The sequence below is a fragment of the Hibiscus syriacus genome, unplaced genomic scaffold (genome assembly GCF_006381635.1).
Source record: "Hibiscus syriacus cultivar Baekdansim isolate YM2019G1 unplaced genomic scaffold, ASM638163v2 tig00112957_pilon, whole genome shotgun sequence".
NCBI lineage: Eukaryota > Viridiplantae > Streptophyta > Magnoliopsida > Malvales > Malvaceae > Hibiscus > Hibiscus syriacus.
This window is the reverse complement of record NW_024063424.1, coordinates 557,648-577,269: the sequence shown is the minus strand read 5'-3', so window position 1 is coordinate 577,269 and position 19,622 is coordinate 557,648. Positions and strand designations below refer to the sequence as shown.

The window sequence follows — 19,622 nt, the reverse complement described above, 5'->3', positions numbered from 1 at the left end:
GATCTGAATCGAAAAACAACTGATTCGATAATCACCTGACCCGAAAATTGACCTGACCCGATACCCAAGCCGATCCGATTTACTGTACACTCAAACTAGATTCGAACCAGATCCGATCCTATCCAAACAAAATTAACATGAATATAATCTAGACCCGAAATAACTCAACCCGTAAAAACTCAACTCAAACCCGATCTGAATGATCCGTTTGCCTCTAGAGAAACCATTAATCTCTTCAACAATAAAAAAAATCATATCTACCCCTACATGGGGTATACAAATACAAACATCACATGTATTCTCAACCAATGGGAAACTAAGTAACAAAATCAAGAACATCACAAAGTGTTTTTCTAACATGATAGGACAAAAAAATCAGACAAGATTCAATGTGATGATGAGAATATTGAAGTGCTACTACTGTATTAATGTGGTCATCACCACAAGCAGCAAAGAGAGTGAAATTTGGTGGTGGTGGTCGCGGTGGCGGCACTTCCGTTTGGTGATGATCCATCTTCCTCTCGGGATGGCACGGTTTTAGATCCGCCTTCTGCAAAATACATAAAATATACTTGTGTCACACAAATACTTTAATAATAAACAAATTGAAGAGGGACAACAATCATGTACATGTACCTATAGGAACTCTGTTGCCAGATTCCGGTGATCCAACCGGAGCATCTGCCGGCATCGGAGAAGCAGCTAATAATGATTACAATCATATCATGGTGTTAGATTCATGCACGAATGAAGTTGAAAAGGAAATAGGTTAGTATTAATCAAAACCCTTAGTCCCTTACCATTACAGCTGCTGATAGGTGGAGTCTGAACATTGCATGAGCCAGGTAAGGCCAAAGCTTGAGTCCGGTTGATGGTGATCCCCAGCAATGAACCGCCGCCGCTGAGGACCTCGCACAAGCACTGCGGGGACAAACGGATGACGCTCCCGAGCTGCGAGCAACATTGGCGGGACGGGGTCGACGAGTTTCCCGTAATGTAGCTGAGGCAAGGTGACATGCTGATTAATACATTAGTGCAACCTGATTGAGCTTTGGTTCCTGCAGAAAGCATGGCTACAAGTACCAGGACAAACATGTTGCCATCTGCATGTTTGACATATTGCTTCTCTATGGGTTATTGGATGATTTTTGAGAATTATGTAGCAACTTTGGTATTAGGGTTTTATAAGGAGACTATAAGCAAATTATGGCAGTTGTGGGTGACCAACTTTGCTACTCTTTGAACTAGATCAATAGTCAACTATATATACACACACACACACACGTTTGCAATGGTTCAATAATGGAGACTTAAGGCTTTATAAAATTATATGTGGGTGACCAACCTATAAACAAAAGTGTGGATTGGGTGGGTGACTAGGGATGGGGAAGGGTCTGGCGGATGAGGATTTTAATTTATCTAAGTCCGATTCGAGTATATTATCCTTCACTTCTCATTGGACTTGGTCCAACTTTTAATTTTTTTTATCTGACTCCACTTTTAAGGTAAAAAGGCTTATTCTGTCCGACGCAAATATATATACACAATTTTATTTTTATTATATAAAATAGGGACCTCATTGAAAAATATAAATAGTGAGATATTTTAACAATTATCTTTAAATATATAAAGATTAATTTGATAGAGTATTTTTTACCCTAAACTCAAACATAAAAACCTGAAACGAATTTAAACAAATATAAACTTAAAATTAACGAATTTAAAACTCATATTCTGAACCAAATTGAATTTAAATAAATATAAAATATATTAATCTCCTACTTAAGTAACACATTAACCTCTAATTATTATTATGATTCGGCTACATGGACTGCCCCAATACCTAGAGATATATGAGGTGATTACAATATAGGATATGTTCGAAAGATTATTACATCCATTTTATTATTTATTAAAAAAGTTGCAAATAGTTGCGTGGTCAAGTAGGGATGGACCGAGAGGGTAGGGTCAGTCGCTCCCTGAAAATTTAAAATTACCTTACATTTAAATTTTTTCTATGTATTTTCTACTAAAATTCTATTTCGCCCCTCCTAGAAATTTAGTTAACCTCCTCTGAAATTTAATATAAACTAATTGATCAATGGATCAAAAATTAATATATATATATATATATAACACAATTATTAAAATATAATGTGTCCCACGCGGAACAAGTGGAAAATTTGGCCGATTGCTTCTTGATTTGATTAAGCAATTCAAGTCAAGATAGGGTCCATTAACTGCCTACGTAGTTAAACCAATCTCCTTTGTTGTTTATTCAACATAATTAGTTATAGTTGAGCTTCAAATCCACCTGTTTTTCTCTTGCCTAAACCCAGTTCCCTGCGTATAAATAAATCCACTCCTTTTGTCTTCCCAGCCATCAAATTCCAACACTCAAATAATCTGTCTTTTTGTCTCTTCTCATCACGACAATGGAGTTTTCCAAGTCATCTTCTCACCATGTTCCGGTTCTGGTCTTATCGATGATGATGATGTTTTGGTTGCCTGTTTATGGGCAGATCAACAATCCATGTGCTCCCACGATGCTCAAGACCTTCACGCCCTGCATGAATTTCCTCACGTTCGCCGAGCGCGGATTGTTGCAACTCTCTTAAGAACCTCACTAGTGGTGGCATGGACTGTGTGTGCCTCATCGTCACCGGAAGCGTCCCTTTCCGGATACCTATCAACCGTACCCTTGCCATATCTCTTCCCCGAGCTTGTGACATGCCCCTCTACAATGCAAAGTTACGTGGAACATTGTAATGGAATCCTGATCAGGGATGAACACAAGAAGATTCTATATTAGTAGACAAATTTATAAAAATTTTGGGGGCGTCGGTCCATCCTGCTCTTTATGGTCCTGGTTTCATGTCTATTGAACATCAATATTGCAGTTGTACATGTTCTTAACATTCGGTCTAATAAAAATATTTCTTTGTTTTGCAGCGGCCGGCGGTGTGCCTATTCCTGCTCCGGGTCCTTCTCATTATCACCCACACTCGCTCCTGGAATTTCGCCATCTTTAAGCCCCACATGTTCCATTGTGCCTGAACCGACACCGTCAGCTGAAGCACTGGATTCCGACACCACGCTGGCGTTAACCCCACCATAATTAACAACAAGTTCTGGAGGTCCTCCGAAAGCCACCACAGGAAGCCGGGCTGGTGTTACCCCATCAGCTGCCAACCCCTCTTATAGTTTCCCACCAACCCTTTTGGTATTAACTTTAGGATTTGTAACATTGGAGTACTGCTAGGCCGCAATGTATCCGATTTTTATTTAAATTAATAAATATATTTTTCTATTGATGCTTATATACAATTTATAAGTAAATTTAAATAGAATATATTACTTTAATTATCAATATTTGTTCTATTTATTGATTAGTTTAAATTACTTATTGTTAATATATTTTTATAAGGGTGATTCTTCGAATTCAATCTACTTCATTCATAATGTCAGAATTCAATATTTTTTTATTAGTCGATTAATTTAAATTAATTGTTGTCAATATTCTTTATAAGAGTGATTCTCCCAATTTAATTTACTTCATTCATAATGTCAGAATTAGAACTCTTAGGTGTTTGGTTCGCTGGAATGTTTATGAGGGAATTAGAATCTATGAATGAATTAAAATTTGAATTTGAAACCTGTTTGGTTGGCAGGAAATTGAATTGGAATCTAATTCATATTCTATTTGGTTCGTAGACATATCAGATGAATTTGATTTCAGTAATGTAAAATAACAGAATTGCCCTTCTTGTTTTTTTTTGCTTAATTTTAGTTTGTTTTATAACTTACATGTAGCAATATATTATAAATATTTAAAAAATATTAAATTTTTATTTTATTAATTGATTATTCATTTCAATAAATTATAAAAATCATACTAATAAATATCATAAGTTAAAATCATCCAATTAGGGATGGCCATGGGTCGGGTTGGGTCGGGGTTTTGGTCCACTCGACCTAAGAACAAGGGAACCTCTACCCGAGACCCGACCCGACCCGAATATATAAATTAGAAACCCGACCCGAAATAATAAAAAAAATATTTTTATTCAATAAAAACAGTGACTTAATTGAAAAAAATTATATATAGAGGGGTATTATTGTAATTATTCTTAAATATATAAGGTAAAATTATATATTTTTTCGGGTCGTGTCGGGTATTTTTCACCCTAAACCCGAACCCGAACCCGACCCGAATATCACACTTAAAAAAACCCAACCCGAATATCAAACTTAAAAAACCCGACCCGACCCCAATTTTTTTAAAAAAATCCGACCCTATCCTAAAATTTTAAAAAATAACTTGACCCGACCCGAATATCAAACTTAAAAAAACCCGACCCGAACCCGTATTTTTTTTTAAAAAATCCGACTTGATCCCGAGTTTTTTTTTTTAAAAAAAATCCGACCCGAATGCCAAAAGATTGATGAGGGTAGTATGGTTAAATTTCACATTCCCTCCTCTAGAGGATTTCAATTCTATCATGTTATGGATGTAATTTACTTTCTCTCGCTTGATGTAATTGGATTCCAATTTCCCCTTTGAAAACTTGAACCAAACATGGGAAAGTAGTAGAATTGGATTTCAATTCCCCATAATTTTAAGAGATTCTAGTAAATCAAACGTCACCTTAATTTTATTTAAGGAATTTAATATCTTATTTCAGTAAACAAACTATTTTAATATCTTAATTTTATTTAAGGAATTTAATACTTTATTTTAGTAAACCAACAATTTAATCATTGACTTAATTTTTCAATTAAGGATAAATTACTCATTTTGTATCTAAACTATCATTTTTGATATATTTTAGTACCTAAACTTTCAATTTTTTAAAACCATACTAAGGTTTAGTTTTTTTTCATTTTACTACCCGCTGTTAAAACTTTAATTTTTGTTTCATTTTAATACCCGTTCAAAATTTAACGTTAAGTTTTGAAAATTTTGAAAGTTTAGGTAATAAAATGGACCAAACAAAACTAATAGAATGGAAAACTAAATGTTAGGTATGATTTTAAAAAATTGAAAGTTTAAATACTAAAATGAATCAAAACTGATAGTTTAGGTACTAATGCATAATTTACCCTCAAATAAAATTTATATCCATTAGTTTTAATTAACAGAAATATTTTAATTAGGACTAACTTAACGTCCATTCCCGCCACACTCCTCCACGAATTTACTTAAACACCCTCTCCGTAACACATTATTAACAGCCTTAACCCACTGTTTCTCTTTCTCGCTCTCCCTCAGCGCCATTGCGAAGAACATCTTCTTATTGCTCCTCCTTGGTGCGGCGGCGCAGCCACCGCCACCAGAACCTCAGCAAGAAGGCTGCGTGGACGAGCTGGTGGCGTTTTCACCCTGCCTGCCCTTCGTGTCGGACCCTCCAAACAATGCCTCTGACTCCGTTGCTCCACAGTGCTGCGACGTCTTCGCTTCTGCTTTTGAATCCGGCGACGGTTACTGTTTTTGTTACGTCCTCCGGCAGCCATTGATATTTGGTTTCCTGTTGAACAAAGAAAGGGTTGCTTCACTGTCTTCTTTTTGCACGGCCAAGAACGGCGTCGCTTCTCTGGACTCGCTCTGCTCTTCAGGTTTTTCATCTTTTTAGCCCAATTGCTTGATTCACTGATTTCTTGATTAAGAATTCATCAGGTTCAAGGCCTTTAACCTTTTGATTTGATTAGGAAAACTAGTGGCTTTTAACGCTTTGATTAACGTAATCGTGCAATTCTTAATTATGATCATGCGATGGGTTGACCATCGTTGCCGCCATTTCCAAGCACCACCGATCCAGGGACATCGAAACCATCCGATTCATCGGATTTGTCAGATTTGGCGGACTTGCCTCCGGAACCTGTGGTCAGGTTGCCAACACCACCGAGTTCCTCGGTAGAACAAGCTATGTTTACTTCTGCAACAAACCGGGTTTGGAAGCAAAGAAGTTGGTTCCTTCTTGGAATGATGATTTTCCTGCTTAATCTACATTGAATCCTAGTATTAAAGTAGTGTAGATTTCTCAATTTCATTCAATCTATACTATTGATGTGAATAAAACACTTTGTAATCAGCAAAATGATAGTGTATGAAGATGTCGTCTTTCCCATTTGCTTTACCATTAGGCCATATTGTGTCACTTGAAGTGAAACACTTGAGTTCATCACATTTATCACTGTGAAACAAAAGCAGCAAAGCAAAGGCCCCCCTATGAAAGAATGGCAGAAAAATAGAAGTGAAAGACCCCTCATGTGTCACATTTCCACCCGTCGGTCCAGTCGGCTTCATCTGTCCAAGTTTTGACATTTTCGGTTTCCGCTGTGTATTCACCCCATCTTTCAGCAATGCTGCTTTCATCACAATCTGACATTCCTCCGATGCTGGAACTTCATCGACGTACACTTCTTGCTTTTCGGGCAGAGCACAGCCCTGGTAAGAGTTGTTATCGACACAACGCCATATAAGCTGGCTCCAGTATGGGTCCTGCCATTCATTTATGATTCATCAGCAAGCCAAACAAAGAAAAATTATGCAATGACTCTGAGGATCTATACACCGGATTAGCAAATTTTCGTCTACATTATTCCAGAGAATTGAAAATATAGTATAAATAAACTAAGATCCTCGACTATGTCTTCTTCTTAGTCATACAAGGTCTTACTAATGATTACTCGAAAGTAAATGAACACCGCAAGTGAAGATCGATACCTTGGCAATTATGTGTGGATTTCCAATAATAACAAGCAAAGCTATGGCACGGGTAATGGCCACATTAAACCTTCTAGGATTGCTCAAAAACCCCAGACAATGGATTCTGTCAAACTCATTGTGTTTGATTGTTGATCGGACGGTAGATATGATGATAACTTTCCGTTCTTGGCCTTGGAATTGTTCAACAGTGCCAACCTTGATATCTGGTGTGTCAAGGCTCTCAAAGGCCTTCTGTAGTTTGAGGACTTGCTGCCTGTAGGGGGTTATAATCCCAATATCTTCCTGGCTGAGAATCCCGGTTGCTATCAAACTACTAACAATTTGTACAGCCTTGCTAGCTTCAATCCGATTGAACCATGACGGATTACTTCCTTCCCTCTCGTCACAGCCTTGTATACCAAAGAAAAAGACAGGGTACTCCTTGTTAGGAAGAAACTTTACTGAATTCAGTAACGAACCTGTGTCATCTTTGCAAGGGATTAATTCACCGTTGTAGAAAAGCAATGAAGGGAGATACAGGATCTCGGGGTGACATCTGTAATTTCTAACCAATTTTGTCACATAGTTTTCATCCCCATTAGAGTAACACTCATGTTGGAACAGCCTTTCTAAATATGACTTCCCCAGTCCAAAATCATCAGCTTCTCGGGAGTATATGACCGGACCTAACTGCATTGGGTCCCCAGCAAGCACAACAATAGTCTCTTTTTGGCAAAGGTGCGCTAAAGGGATCATGTTTTCCGGTTCTGAAGCTTGACCTGATTCATCCAAGAAAATATGAGTAAAATGACCTTTACTAACACTTTCTGCATACAGGAGGGAGGAACTCATGTAAGTTGATATCACGATTCTGTAGCGGGCGAGAGCTCTAAGCGGAGGACATTTGAAGATAAGCTCGTCAAAGAAGCAAAACCTAAGAAAATTCTGTTTGACATCATCATATGGCCGCGTAGCTGCGTTTAGTCTGAATATTTCATTCTCTTTAAGCTCAACAGATTCCTCATTGAGGAGTTTCTCTAGAATGAAATCAGCCGCACTATTTGAAGGTGCGCACACGAGAATTCGAGAAGACTTTTGGGTTTGATAGAGCTGGAGGATTGCCTCCACTATTGTCATGGTTTTCCCTGTACCTGGTGGCCCGAAAATCACATAAGGTGGTCCTCCTTTGCAGCCGAGGATCATCTCAATTGAACACATCTGCTCCTCATTAAGTGTACAACAGATGGGCACTAGTGGAGTGGTTTCGATAACCCTACTTTCGGGTGACTCAGATGGAAAAAGGAGACCTACATCTAGGCTTTTTGTAGCATCGATGGCATGGTACTGCCTCCGCATATTGATTCGGTTATACTTGAACTGCACATTATAAAGATTTTCATCTATGTGGTTTGAGTGAAATTCTAGTGCAAACTTCAAGTACACTTCCTCAGCTTCTACCCTATGGATATAACCCTGAAAATCACCACATTCACTCGTCAAAAAGCCAGAAGATTCTCCAAAAGATTAATAATAAAGCCAATAGGACTGGAATGACAAATGAAACAGGAAAGGGAGAGAACAAGACTAAGAGAGAGATCAGAATCATGCAACATATAAATATCGAGATTTATGATTAAGAGTTGAGACAAACCAGTTTGTATTATTCATTCAGATATGATATATGCATTCCTGTTTATACAGATTATGTTGATGATGGCATCAAAAAACAAGAATGCATTATCCGCTGAAAATGAAGAAAGGCCTTGCTCTTCAGTTTTTAATGACCTCAAGAAGCTTGGCCTTAAAAACAGATGAGCATCTAAGCATTAAACCACATATAGACCTGAATGACATAGAAGCAATAAAGGCCAAAGAATGTAAAGAATATAATTCAAATATCACAGTTCACACTTCAGCTAAAAGAGGATGGAAGCAACTTAATGTTAAAAGGAAATAGCATACAGTATTTTGCATGTAAACCAGACCTCATAAACTCGAGTTGCTTCATTAGCATCATCTTCACACGTGAGTTTAACGAATATATGATCTCCATGAACAAGTGAGGGCCTTTTTTCTGCAAGCCCCGGGACCTGAAGTGATAAGTACTTCCCTTTCTTCCTCATGTTGATGTTCTCCATGTTATAGGCCCTCATGTCCTCCTGAATCCACAAAAAGGGATTTCTCAGTTCCATATCATGCAAATCAATAATCAACCATATAAACAACTGAAGATTAGAATTACCTCTAGTTGTAACTCTTCCAGGATTAAGAGATGTTTGAAGTAAGCTGCATAATTCTCTCTTGTAAGGCCGGCTTTTATGGCACCAGGAGTCTGCTTATTCTCAACCAGTTCTCTGATATCATTTGGAATGTCATACCAGGGAAGCTTGTTTCGAGCACCTCGACCCATTGCCCTTGCCGGGCGTGACCCAGTAACATATTCATCGACTGAAAATTGTTTCTTTCTTTGACTTCTAGAGTATGGCTTTTTAGATGCCAAAGAACGCGAGATCTTGTCTTCAACCAAGAGAAAGGCCACTCTTTCCAATCTTTCACCCTCAACATCAAAATGCACTATCGTAGTATGCAAGCCGATTTCCATTGCTTTGCAGGACAACCAAAGGGTTAAAGTCTCTCCGGGCTGTATCATTCGATCCTCTAAATCGAAGAACTCAATGAACTCTTGGCTTGTATTTTCGTCAGAGTTCCCCAATGGAGGTTTCATCAAAGAAAGAGTGAAAGAGTTCTCCGGACTTGATGCATAGATTTTTGTCCAGCATTCCACCGGATCATCAGTGGTGTTCCTGATACTAATGGAATCGAAAGCAGTTGCTCCAACAGATATATATTGAGGATTCCCATTTGAAAACGGGAATGGTGTAGAGATTACAAGAGGACCATCCTCAAACGGATTGAAATTACAAACAGATTCATCGACTGCATAGTCGATGAAATCGATTCCTCCTTTATCACCAATAACGGAATATTCGTCATCGGATCTGTCACCAGTCGTTCCCATAACTAACCCCAAAGAAAAGAACTGATTCTAAACAAACAAGAAAACACAATAGCCGACCATAAATCCCTTATATAAGCAGGCATACACGTATAAGATACAGTTACAACGGAAAAAGAATGAAAACAAATTTTCAGCATCATCATCAACAACAACAAGCAGACATCGCAACAAGATTATGACACTAAAACAACAGGGAAATGGTAATAAAACAGGATGATGATAATCAAGCTGAATGGATTTGAAAATTGAAATGCAATCAGAAATCAAACAGAAAAATCCCAACATTTCAAATTTTTGAAATGCAACATCACCATCAACCATAACGTTCATGTAAAAATTCATGGGGGAAGCATAAACCAGTCCACAAAGCAGAAACAAATAAACCCAGCAACAGAAAAAGGACAATGTAGAAGAAGATAGGAAAACGAAGGCAAACCCATAGCGGAAACATAATTTCAAATACCTACTGTGCAAAAACTAGGAACACATAAAGAGTACGTGAACATGAACGCTATATTGGAGGGGGAAGGGATTAAAAAAAAAAAAAAGCTCACCTCAGTGATGATGAACCGAAGCGTGGACAGGGAATATGGAAGAGTGGGCAACAAAAGATCAAAACAAAATGCAGAGAACTCAGGAAAAGAAAAGCATGAATTCCTTTTTGTTTTTAATAAATAAAAGCAGATAGAAGGGTCTATAATATTTAAGGAAAATGAAAACCACAATCAGCAGATTTGGAACTTGTGTGGCAAAATCATATTGGTTCCAATGGGCTTCTATTTCTAGCAAATAGCTTTGCTCATAGAAAGTGAGACAGACAGTCAATTCCCATTATGGTGAAAGGAAAGCTAATTATACCTTAATCTCTTTAATCTCCAACTTTGAGTCATTCTATGTGAATAATTAAATTATCAATATCATGTTAATCAATATTTTTTAGGGTAATTTATACGAATGATCATTAATGTTTTGAGAATAAATTTTTGTTTTTCTCACTAAAATTTCTAAAGTAAAAAATTGATCACTAATATTATTAATTTATAATAAATTAATTACTTTCCGTTAACAGTCGTAACAAAATACTGACGTGATACATTACACCAATTAACATCAAATATAAGGTCCCTTTTAGCTTTTCTGTTGGCATAATTTTCTCCGTCGAAAATTACATTTCATTATCATTTGCGAATAAGATCATGATTTGGTAATTCAAACAAGGGGAAAAAAACCGAGTTCTTTTCATTTGAATTTTTAACTGTTTAAAATAAGATATTATTCTCCTATTGCCATTGTGTTGGGAGTTGTCTTCCTCCTCTTCTGGGTGAAAACAGAGTCACGATGATTCAACTATGCTCCATAGTGTTAAGAACTCATCAGAATCCGTTGGGTTTCTCTTCACTGTTGCTTTGAGCAGCTTCTTGCCACACGCAGAGATCAAACATTGGAGTGAATTCTGGGTTTTCTTCATCTCACAATTTTCTGCCAAGTCTTAGGTGCAAATTTGTAATCTGGAATTGTGAAAGAGAGACCATAGCTGTAGAGCATATGTTCAAAACAAAACTATTCTTTCTACATGTGAAAGCCAGAAGTATTAAGTGTTTCACTTCGTCAAAGAAAAAACAACTTTCTCTCGTCAATTCTCCAAACACTTGAAATTCATAAACTACAATTATCTCACCATAATTTTTGCACCGCAAGCTTTTTCCAACGATTTTCTGAATCAAATCGTGATAAAACTTCTAAACTAGCGTAAGAATTCAAATCGTATGATGCAGATAGAGACATTTATTGGAATCCAATTGAATCACACAAGAAAAAACACAAAAGCAGCAAAGAGCGACAAAAATAACATGCGTCGAACATCGGAGGCATTTCATCGAACAGCCCAGCTACACTAAACAAAAAGGAAAAAGGGCAAGATATTTAATTGTAAGACATTTTTAAGTAACATTTAGTAGTTAAGGAAATCGGTCGGTCAAACAATCGGTTAGAGGAGGTGGAGGAGGACGGCCGTTCGTCAAACATACCGAGTCGTTGGTTTAACATGTCACATTATTATTCTATTATTAAACTAACGGCTACTAACGATGAGTGACCAGTTTGTTATAAATCGAAAACGTTAGTGACAAATTTGTTACTTTTGAAACTTCAATGGAGAAAACTAAAACTTACTCGAATATTAGTAACCATTTGTGTAATTTACCCTTTGTTTTATAATTTGTAAACAGGGATAAACTACACATTTAACACCCAAACTATCAATTTTGATCTATTTTAATACCTAAGCTTTCAATTTTTTCAAAACCATGTTTAACGTTTAGTTTTTGTTTTATTTTACTACCCATGTTAAAAATCTAACGTTGAGTTTTTAACAAAAATAAAAGTTTAGGTACTAAAACATATTAAAACTTATAATTTATGTATGTGTTAATTTTTTAACGGAGGGTATTAAAATGAGAAAAACTAAACGTCAGACATGATTTTGAAAATTTAGATGCAGAAATTTAAGATCTCACCTTATGTAGGCTAGAGGGGTGTGTGTCACGAGATGCAGCAAACCCTCCGACCATACCAATTATTCTAGGTAGATCTCGACTGATTCTCTAGGTCGTGAGGCTCGTCCACATTTACTGCAACAATTAATGATATGAAAGTTCGTTTCGTCAATCATTGGTTGCTCAACCCTTTGATTTAGGTAGAGAGTCGCGTCAATAAGGTAAAAGTCATCGGTCGATGTTTCTTTATGAGAGAAATGAAAACATAGAGTGAGAAGATGAGGGTAAAGAATGAGAAGAAAGTGATTAGACCACTTCTCTCGTCTGTGGCTATAAGGTATTATAATAACTCTAGTCGATGGTATCAGGCATACAATAATCATGACTACTCGTAGGTCAACATGTCAAATAGATTTGGTTGCCAATCTTGAATTTCACTATCATAGGTTATGTGGACCTTTCAGAGGTTTTATCTATACGTTGTTGATTACGCAGAAGTTATGATACTCATGTGATTGGAGGAAAAAGATTCTTTAAAAGCTTCGATAAATGATAAAATCTATTCGAAAGTCTCAACCGATAAATAGATGGTGATTTACGGTTTTTTGGAGCCAGTAACGGAATCAAGAAACTTTTAATCAAACTTCATAAGTACGAGGAATTTCTTGCACTAGCTAAAGGCAAACATAGCAAATGTTAATACGTAAGCAATTAAAGAACATGATTGGAACCTATTGTTTGCGATAATATACGGGAAGATATGGCTGCGGCTAAATGCCATGCTCTTATATGGAGAAAATGAATCTTATAAATTATACAATCATTATTTCGAAAGAAGTCCATAGCTTGTAAACGAATCGAATGACTACGAACGGGTGTATGTTCATGTTCATTCATTTAATTTTAACCGAACAAATGAATGAACACGAACATAAACGAACAAAAAATTTCTTGTTCGTATTCGTTCGTTGAGGAATGTAGCGTGTTCGTGTTCATTCATTTAAATGATAAACAAACAAATATAAACGAACAGATATAAACGAACATAAACAAACACAATAAACGAACACGAACAAACGAAAGTAAATGAACACAATAAATGAACATAAACCAGAACAACAATAATCACATAAAAATTTGTTAGTATAAGTTGCAACTTCATAGTTAATTTGTTCGAGTACGACAAAAGCATGCATAAATAGTAAACAAACTATATGAAAATAATAAAGTTAAAGTCTTAAAGTATTCAACAAAAGGATCTTTTTAAAATCCAAACGTCTTCAATAATCTTCAACTTGCATTTATGAACAATCGTCAATTCAGCATTCATCCTGATTAGAACCAAATAAATGAAATTATATTAAATTAAATAAGTTATAAAAAAAAGAAAAATATTAAACAAATACCAAATAGCGTGAGGAGTGAGAGATAAGATTGAGATTTGAAAATAGATTTTTTTCTTCTTTCCTAACAATTTTAGGATTATATTTTATTTAATTGTTTTGGGTTTTTTATTTGTGTTTAAAATTAATTAAATATAAAAATATTAGCGGGTAACATATTAAAATATATTGGTCCTTAATATTTTAAATAGATCTAGAGAGATTGGGCTAGACATAAATGAATGAACATAAACAAAAGAAAATGAATGAACATAAACAAACGAAAATAAACGATCGTAAACGAACGAACATAAATGAGCATAAATGAATGAACATAAACGAACATATTACCAAAAGTTTACGAACGTAAATGAACAAACGAGCCCTTTGTTCGTATTCGTTCATTTAATTAAACGAACACAAAATCTTATTCATGTTCGTTCGTTTAATAAATAAACGAACATAAACAAACTTTCCGCCGAACGATTCATGAGCGGTTCAGTGAACATTCAATTCGTTTACTGTCTTAATCTCATATAGCAATCTTAATTAATGGTTGAAAAAAATACAATTATTTTAATCAAAGGAAAAACACCAGAAAAGAGAAATCAAACTACAACTTCAGCAGCTAGAACAAATGAACAAAGTCCAGGATCGAGGCTTTGGGGTTGCCCATACTCTCTTCAGATCCACGTTTTGGCTCTGTCGAGACACAAAGTAAGACTCTGGCAGGTTGTTGAATATCTCATCGATTAAACTCGACGGTACCCCGAAGCCGAAGGCGAGTTCCTTCACCTCACTATCAATTTGTTTTACCACGTTGTCCTTCCCGGCTATGAAGATCCTCGTGTTGTTCCGGTTTGAGAGTCCGAAGGCTATGAAACTTACGTGCTGGTTGTGGGATGCAATATATGTGACCGGATGGCCTGTAGGTGTTATTATTACATCGCCGGCAGATAATAGGACTCTCATTTTTTAGTATTCTCTACCTCTCTTTTCCTCCTCTCGTTCAATTTCCTCTTGCTCTTCTCTTCGGGCCTTTTCCTCTTCTATTTCGGAGCTTTTCCAGTATTCTCCCCCTTTTGTCTCCTCTTCTCCATGAGAGTTTTGGTTAGAAAGACTAGGGACAACCATTTCCACGTACCCGCCGCTTCCTTATGTGACAATGATCTCGAATGTAGACTTTGTATTGTAGTGCGGCACAAAGATTGATCCCTGCCAAAAAAAAAGGGTTTCATTTAAATTTTCTATTAGCATGACGACGTGAGTTGTATTGGAACTGGTTTTGAGTTTACTTTGTTTAGTTCGAGTCCTACGACACCAGCATCCAAGTCCCGGAGTAGCTCGAATTCACGAGGGCAAGCCTAGAAGAATATTCCGTTTTGGTTGGAGTATTTGGGGTTTTGGGCAAATAAGTTGAAGGCTAATCCCTCTTCTTTCTCGCTAGGCGTACTGGCTCCTCTGCTCAATGTCTTTATCTGCTCTTGGCTGGCTATACGGAACATTCCCTGCTGGCTTTGATTCGCTTGTAACAACCTATCTAGCAGCTCACTTCGTGTCTATTACAAAGAAACACGATTCAATCAATTAACCAACAAATTATCAGACAAATCACAAAAATAACATACATTGAGAGCAGCCTCAAGAACATCACGGCTTAGGTGTTGGTAAAATGACTGCGGATATTGTCCGGCAGGGAAGAATTCCTCGAATTTTCCAGGGTTGTTAACAGGGGGACTAGTACAGCAATGTTTAGCTTTTCCTTGTCGTCTTGGTTCAACAAATACACAGTGGTTCCTGTTGGAACTCTTACCACAACTCCAGGGACTAAACTGTAGGATTCTCTGTCCTTATCAGTCAAGAGCGTGAGAGACTGAGAGTTCTCTTTCCGTTTTTAACGACGTATATTCTGTCGGCATCACAGTGGTGTGGGAGGACGAAAGTGTTGGGATTTGTTCTAGTAAGGCAACTCGATACTCGTTGTATGCCTTGAGTATAAGATGCTAGTTGTAAAACTTGTGAGGACCCATAAACTGTCACACCCCAATTTTCTTTGGTGTTGATTTATATTTAATTTTAATTATTTATGAGGACCAAATAGTAAAACTTTAAAAATTTGAGTTTAGTTTCAAAAGTTTTAGAAAGTTTAAGGAGTTAAGCTGAAATTATACCATCATCCGCCCTGTAACAAAAAAAAATAATAGTGTGGCCAGTGGGTTTCAAACCCAAACCAAAGAGAATAAAAAGATGTCCCTAAGCTAAGGCACTATTTAGGTAATAAAATAATAAAAATATGTTTTATATTATTGGTGTTCTGGGTTTTTAACTAAAAATTCAAATCTGACAAACTAACCCCGATGATATACCCAAAACCTCAAACTTCCCAAAAAGAAAACCCCTAAATCCACAAATCCCTAAGTCTTCTCCGTCGACCCTCCTTGATTCTCAACCGTCCGATCGTCATTCAACGCTCTGTCACCCCCTATTGTGACCGTTGCATCGCTCCAACCAAAACCCCTTTGATCGATCGTCGAAAGGAGCCGACGTTCGCTGGGAATGAACGATTGAAAGTTCGTCAAACCCCCGTCGCTGTCGCACATTTTGCTTCTATTCCGGTCACCTCAACCATTGTCTCACCTCATCGCCACTGCCACTAGACTCACCATCGCCGTCCGCTCTTAACTCAGCCCTTGGGTAACTCAGTCGTCGCCGATTTCGTCGTCGTCGGTATGGGTAAGCCTGAAATATTTCAGTTAATTATTTTTCTCAGTTTTGGCATGGTTTTGTTTGAAATTTTGGGTAAAACTTGATTGTGTTGTTGTTTAGGAGATGTTGGAGTACCCAACTTCCTTCCCCTAACCCGTCGTCGCCGTCACGCGCCGTTGCGTGCACTTGGGGCTCCTCCCCAACCATGGTTTCTTCTAAGAAACGATCCAGGTGGACCGAACTAGCCCAACCCGTTCTGAACCGGGTCTATTTGACCCTAACTGAGTCAACCTAACCCGACATATTGACTTTGACCTGACCCGTTGACCGTCGACCGGTTGACCGTTAGCTTTGACTGGTCTGACTGTTGACTTTGATAAAACAAAGTCAATTTTTTTGAATAAATCATATTTAATGTTTTTCGACATCCTGAGTCCGAATTCAAAGTCTGTTTCTCCAAATTCAATCTTAGTAAGTTGTTTTCAGCATTTTACTTTCCGATTCGATCCGTTTTCCACAGTTAAGTCTATTTCTGATGTAATTTCTGTTTATATGTATCCGAGATATTTTTGGATGTTGGATTCAAGTTTGAGACTGATCGAATGGAGTTTAAATGTTCGATCGGTAGAGCACAAAAATCGAGGTAATACATTACTACTTTATGTATGCTTTATGGAACATGTTGTCATTGGTTGATGCATGGATAAATAAGTTTGGTTACATATGTGTAACTAATATATTTCTAAACTCGTTCCAAATGCAATAAAAAGTAATTAAACTGAATAAGATTCATATTACACGTATACGACACAAGAAGACTGATAAGAAATGATTTCAAGTACAGTAATTAGTCTGAAGAGCAAATAATCTCAGAATCTCTAAATTCTATTTATCATCGCTAAAAGCTTTAATACTGAAATTACTTAATTATAAAATTATGAAATTGCCCCTATGAGGTAAAAATGGCCCGGATTGACCTGATAGCGAAAGTACCTTGAGAATTCATATTTTTAATTCGATAAATTATTGTTTCATCTGTTAAATTCTCAATCTTCTCAGATAGTCATTATAATCGGATCCTAACATTTGAGAAGGTACAAGACCTATAATTGTTGATTTATCAGAAAGCACCTAAAGACTAAACTATTAGAAGTACTATTCATGTTTGAATTATTCGGAAAAATTAATTAAATGGAAAGACTGAACGGAAGGAAATAAATGAAATACCCTTGAATTATAATTTGACCAAAATTCCCTTGTACTGTAAAAATGCCAAGATTTCCCTTGAATGTGAAAAATAACTCAGAAAGGACATACTTGACCAATTATCAGAAAAAGTGCATATTTTTGGATTTAAAGGAATTACTGAATTGTCATCAAACTACAAAATACTAAAATAACCCTGATATTCAAATGACCGAAATACCCCTGAACTCTAAAAGGATTAAAATACTTGAACTTGAAGATGACTGAAGTAACCTCGAGTGTTGAAATAACCTAAATATCCTAACAGCTTGGAATAAGTGAGTTCCTTTGGATAAATTCTAGAAACACCAATAAACTTATGTTGTATCATCCTTAAAGGTTATAGATCATAACTCAAGTATATTGGGTCTTTTGATACTGATACATCACAGAAAAATATAATACCATCGAATTCCTGATCGTCTCCTCTAGTTCCGTTCAATAATGATTCTGGAAAAGACCAATTCAACCAGTGTAATTAATATTAAAAAGTGATTATTCGTGAAGTATATCAGTATGGTTTATTGACAAGTTTTATAGTGTGGAGATTGATTAGAACGATTTGACTTGAAGTCATGATAATGCAATATAAATTCATAATAATAAATTGTTGTTTTACCCTTATTGGATTAAGTTACTAAGAAACCATCAGAAATTAAAATGTTCGAAATAACCCTAATTGCCTGATTAATGGAAACACTCATATTATCTCTAGGTCTTTAAAAAATATGATGTAAAGGTTCCTGAGTATCTTTTTAATACACTCAATTCTTAAATGAATTTTGAAACATCAATGTTGGAAGGTTGATTAAATCTGTTAATGAACAAACCTTTTTTATAGGGATCTCATTTATGAATTTAATCAGTTGTAGAAGTTACGTGTTTCCCCCACTTGATAATTGCTAAGTACCTCCGGAAAATAACTGGATCCTCTAGCATGTTCCATGTGTACTACATGACTGTTTTATTTGTTTTGAAATGTGTTTCATCAAAATTTATGATTTACTGATTTATTGGCTTATGAATCATGGCCACCTAGTACGTGTTCTCTGATTACCTATTTTCACTAGAAAAATATAATCGTTCATGATTTATAGATCATTGAATCTACTGGTTACTACTTGAATTATTTTATTGGGACATTATCTGGATAGGCTGGAGAATGGAGTTCAGCTCTGATCAAGCTAGTAAATCCTTACGACCTAAAGTGACCATTGGGTAGGCTTTGAGGCCCCAAGAAACTTTCTTGGGTAGGCTCTCAGGCCCCAAGGCACTCCCTTGGATAAATCATGGGAGTGTATATGGTGTACAGGTGAAGGGCAATTATGTGGTTTATTTTATTGTTACTATTACGAGATTTTACAGGATCACGATCATGATACTACAGTTTTCTAATAAATCTTATTTTTACTGGATACTGTACGGGTAGGATTCTGGAGTATGGAGGTTTAGCTCTGATCAAGTGGTAAATCCTTACTGACCTAAGGAGACCCTTGGGTAGGCCCATAGGCCCTAAGGTACTCCCTTAGGGTGGCTTCTTTGTTGTGTGCTTAGGTTAAGTCCTTATGGATGTAGTTCTGAGGAACTGCAAACGGTGTTCAGTTGGAGGGTTTTATTATGGTTTTAAAAATATATTTTCAATTGTTACTTTTTAAAAAGATCGGTATATTGTCATTGGTTTTGTGGGATCACACTAGACACCTTATTCTGATCTCTTGAACCTGGTCCTATGGATGTTTCCTTTAAACTGAAAGTTTCATGTCTCTTACTTGAAGAAGTATTAGTAGAATCTCAGCTCATTCCGAAAACATGTAGACGTCAGAATCAATAAGGAAAAATTTATGCTTTATCATTTATCTGCATGTCCTTCAGCATCACTTGGTAGTTTTTTATTACTGAGCTTCCCAAAGCTCACTCTTTTACTCTTCATTTCAGGTTTAAAGAATTAATACAATGTGTAGCACCCCAACCCGTACCCTACTCAGATACGAATCTGAGGTGTCACATTGACTTTTCAAAACATTTACTTGTACAAAATAGTGAATAATTTTAAAACTTTCACCAAA

General features: G+C 36.5%; 1 protein-coding gene and 2 pseudogenes across 1 annotated transcript; all 3 read right to left on the bottom strand.

Annotated features, from left to right (window-relative positions):
* Positions 1 to 437: 437 nt before the first annotated feature.
* Positions 438 to 1,118, bottom strand: LOC120184852 (annotated as a pseudogene).
* Positions 1,119 to 5,766: 4,648 nt separating this feature from the next.
* Positions 5,767 to 9,728, bottom strand: LOC120184851 (probable RNA helicase SDE3). Its single transcript, XM_039189221.1, has 5 exons — positions 8,952 to 9,728; positions 8,695 to 8,868; positions 6,728 to 8,182; positions 6,081 to 6,502; positions 5,767 to 6,004 (listed from the first exon to the last, which is right to left on the bottom strand). Exons 1-5 carry the CDS (start codon positions 9,726 to 9,728, stop codon positions 5,767 to 5,769), a joined length of 3,066 nt encoding a protein of 1,021 aa, XP_039045152.1.
* A 4,505-nt stretch (positions 9,729 to 14,233) lies between these two features.
* Positions 14,234 to 16,518, bottom strand: LOC120184850 (annotated as a pseudogene).
* Between the last annotated feature and the right edge of the window lie 3,104 nt (positions 16,519 to 19,622).